General features: G+C 62.4%; 1 protein-coding gene across 1 annotated transcript; it reads right to left on the reverse strand.

The window, feature by feature from the left end:
- On the reverse strand, nucleotides 1-1707 carry Ankrd34a (ankyrin repeat domain 34A). The gene has a single exon (XM_048351918.1). The coding sequence runs from the start codon at nucleotides 1672-1674 to the stop codon at nucleotides 139-141; it is 1536 nt and encodes a 511-aa protein (XP_048207875.1). The 5' UTR covers nucleotides 1675-1707; the 3' UTR covers nucleotides 1-138.
- Nucleotides 1708-3495: the final 1788 nt, after the last annotated feature.

Here is a 3495-nt window from a genome sequence, read left to right on the forward strand (position 1 = left end):
TTTGTGGACATGTCTGCCCTTGTGTGTGTGCGCGCACAGTGCCATGAACACATGCAATCGATCCCCATGTCAGTGGTTGGAGCTCCTGCTCCACCTGCCCTCATGGAGGTCCTGGTCCTGTTGGCTCCTTCCAGTCTCTCAGCGCCCCGGTTCCCCAGGCCCACCTAGATTCTGGAAGCCCCCTAGCAGGCGAATCTGCTCAGTCTGCATGGAATGGCGTCTCACCAACTTGCGCTTGGTCCTGGGAGAGCCTGGCACCCCGGCATGAGGGGGGGCAGGCAGTGAAGGCGCACGACCTCCCGGTTGCGGACGAATGTCGGGGATGGGAGGATGGGGGCTGACGTTGAGAGGGGGCAGGAAACCCGGCCGGGTTTGCGAGATGTGGTCCAGGAGCAACGTCCCCGAGCCCCTCCGCTCCAGCAGCCCGGGACTCCGCCTCCTTCCGCTCAGTGGCGACACCGCCCCGGGTAGACTTTCCTGGGACTGGCGCGGCGAGGAGACCGAGCCCGCGGGCGGGAGGGTCAGCGGGGAGGCGCTGTACCGGCGGCGCTCCAGGGACGGGCGGCTGGGCTCCGGGGAATCGGAGCACAGATGTCCCGGGGCATCCATCTCCACCGCTTCCAGGCGGCTCAGTTTCTGCCTCAACCCTGAAGGGGCATCCTGAGCCTCGGGGGCGGTGTTCCTGCGCGACAGCGGCCCCCCGCCCGTCACTTTCTCCGCCCACGGGGGTGGGTCCTCCGGGCCCTCGGTGCTGTGCCGCCGGGAGAGTCGCGGGCGCCCGGCGAGGGTCAGGCCGTTGAATTCGGCCGTCAAACGCTCCACCCCCGGCCTGCCCTCGGCGGGGGGGACCGGCTGGGGAGGGGCCACGAGCCCCCAGGGCTCGGAGTTGAGCCTTTTGAGCGGTTTCGGGGGGTGTCGAGGCGGTTTGGGGAGTGGCTCCGTAGGGGAGGGGTCGTCTGGGGGCTTCGGAAGAGGGAATTCAAAGACGTCTCGCTTCTCCTCTTCCTCCTGCGCTCTCGGGGATAGCAGTCCCATTCTTCCTCCTGCTCCTGCTCCTGCTCCTCCGGCCCCTCCTCCTCCTCCCCCTCCACCTCCTGCGGCTGTCTGCAGCTGGATCTCCGAGGGCGACGTGCAGACCCCCGGACTCTGGGGTGCGGGTGCGGGGTCCTCCACCCTCGGGGACGGTGGCGAGTTGAGATACTGCCGCGTCTTCTTGGTGCCCGAGGGCGAGGTATCGGTAGTTATGATGATGACCTCCGTGCCCTTGGCCTTGCAGGCGTCCAGCAGCGTGGCGAGGGTCTCTCGATCCCCTCGATCTAGGGCGTGGACCAGCGCGGAGGCCCCTGCGTGATCGCGGACCGAGGGGTCCGCGCCGTGGGCCAGAAGCAGCGAAGCCACTGCGGCGCCGCCGCCCCCGGCGCAGGCGTGCATGAGCGCCGTGCGCCCCAGGCGGTCGGCAATGTTGGGGTCCGCACCTTGCTCCAGGAGGTAGCGTACCATCCGTGCCTTGTTCTGGGGGTCGTCGTAGCGGGCCCGGCAGGCCGCCATTAGCGCAGTCTCCCCCTGGGCATCCCCCTCGTTCACGTAGGCTCCTCCCTCCAGAAGCAAGCGGGCCAGGCGTAGCTTACCCTGACCCACGGCCCGAAGAAGAGCGTGGCCCTCCGTATGCAGCATAGCTGCGGCTAGGGCCGGGAGCACCGGTGGAGCCGGGACTGGGACTTGCCGAAGATGGCTAAAGAAAGCTCTGGGGATGATGGCTGGCAGAGGCCTGAGGTCTCAGTGGGAAAACCTATCCCTGCAAGAAAGAGAGATCTTATTGACAGGCTCAGTAGGGAAACTGAGGCACTCACAGAGGCACCCTGGGTGTGGCAGGGGGAGGTCTCCACAGCACACAGCCCTTCCTCGCACTCCTACCTTTGAGCTGCCCCCCCCCCCCGCGCACGCCCGAGAAGGTGGGCAGGGAGCGGCCGCCCCAAGAGTGAGCGCGCGTGCCAAGGCATACATGCACGCGCAGGGACCCATGACCCCCCACCCCCATCCCGAGGCTCTTCAGAGCTTACCCACCTCCCCTTTTCTTAATCACACTTGGAATCCCCCTTTCTCTAGGGTACTGGATGCCACCCACCCATATGCACCCTTCTCGTCAGTCACACAGTTTTTCATTCCTAACCTCTTTTAGATTGCCACAACCCCCAATATTGAGTACGGGGGCGGGTGGGGGGAGGAGGAAGCAGATTGCATTTGGGACCTGAAAGGCGCGGAGGAAGAATTGGGGGTTTCATCTGCCCCTGCTATATTCTCTGCTTTGATCCTGCCCCCCCCCCCCCCCCCCGCCAACCCTCCAGACTCTGAGCCCAAATAGATACCTGAATATCCGCAGAATCCCTGGCTGGCCAGGATTGAGGCCCGGGCCATGGAGCCGCCCGGGTGGAGGAGCCGGATGCCTAGAGACCCACATGGCGTGTCGGGGGGTGGGGGGGCACGCACCCGGATTCCCTTGGTGTCAGTATCTGCGCCCCGGCACTGGATCACTGGTCCCTCCTCCCGGTGCGCCCCGGGCACCGCGCCGGCTCCGGAGGAGAGGAGCGCTGGGGGGGGGGGGGGGCGTGGGGGCGGAGCTTTGCGTTGCTATTTATAGTCCAGGCTCTGCGGGTGGGGGCGTCCCGCACCAAACTGTGCACACATAAACCCTAAAAAACCTAGACGCTTAAATCCTGACTTCCCTTTCCTAACCTACCTTCTTGGCAGCTCCCACAAATCTAAGCGGGCTCCTCCACGACCCATCTGGGGACCATCCGGACTCTTCGCTGGGCCCCAGAAGTCCATTCTCTGCACTTGCTGTGTTTAGAGGCCCCTGTGTGCCAGACCTAACTGCCACACCCGGCATATGGCACCAAGTGCGGAGAGGGGCGTAGGGAGGAGATTGGAGCTACACTGGCGTCCACGTTGTGCAGGGAAAAGCAGGAGATGTGGCTGCCTTCTTGTGGTTGAACATCAGGGAGCTGGGCGCTGGTGGTGGCTCACTTCTAACTGCTCAGGAGGCCGACATCTGAGGATCCAGGTTCAAAGCCAGCCTGAGTAGATAAGTCTGTGAGTCTCATCTCCAATTAACCAGCAAAAAATAAAAATAAATAAAAAGCCAGAAGTGGAGATGTGGCTCAAGTGGTCAGAAGCGAGTTCAAGCCCCAATACCAAAACAAAACAAGTATCTGTCAGGGAAGCACATTCCAGTGTGGAAATAGATGTAGCAACACATCTCCACACCTGCCTCTCCCAAAACAAACACATCACAGAGAAACTTGGATCTGAGACCCCATATTTGGACTTGTTAGGTAAGTGTGAGGAAGGAAGATATTCTGGGAGGTTTTTTTTTTTTTTTTTTTTTTGCCAGTCCTGGGCTTTGGACTCAGGGCCTGAACACTGTCCCTGGCTTCCTTTTGCTCAAGGCTAGCACTCTACCACTTGAACCACAGCACCACTTCTGGCCATTTTCTA

The sequence above is a fragment of the Perognathus longimembris genome, chromosome 7 (assembly GCF_023159225.1).
Source record: "Perognathus longimembris pacificus isolate PPM17 chromosome 7, ASM2315922v1, whole genome shotgun sequence".
NCBI classification, from domain to species: domain Eukaryota; kingdom Metazoa; phylum Chordata; class Mammalia; order Rodentia; family Heteromyidae; genus Perognathus; species Perognathus longimembris.

Excerpts from the sequence above, each read along its gene's own strand:
- Ankrd34a (XM_048351918.1), bottom strand. The coding sequence starts at position 1,674 with ATGCTGCATACGGAGGGCCACGCTCTTCTTCGGGCCGTGGGTCAGGGT.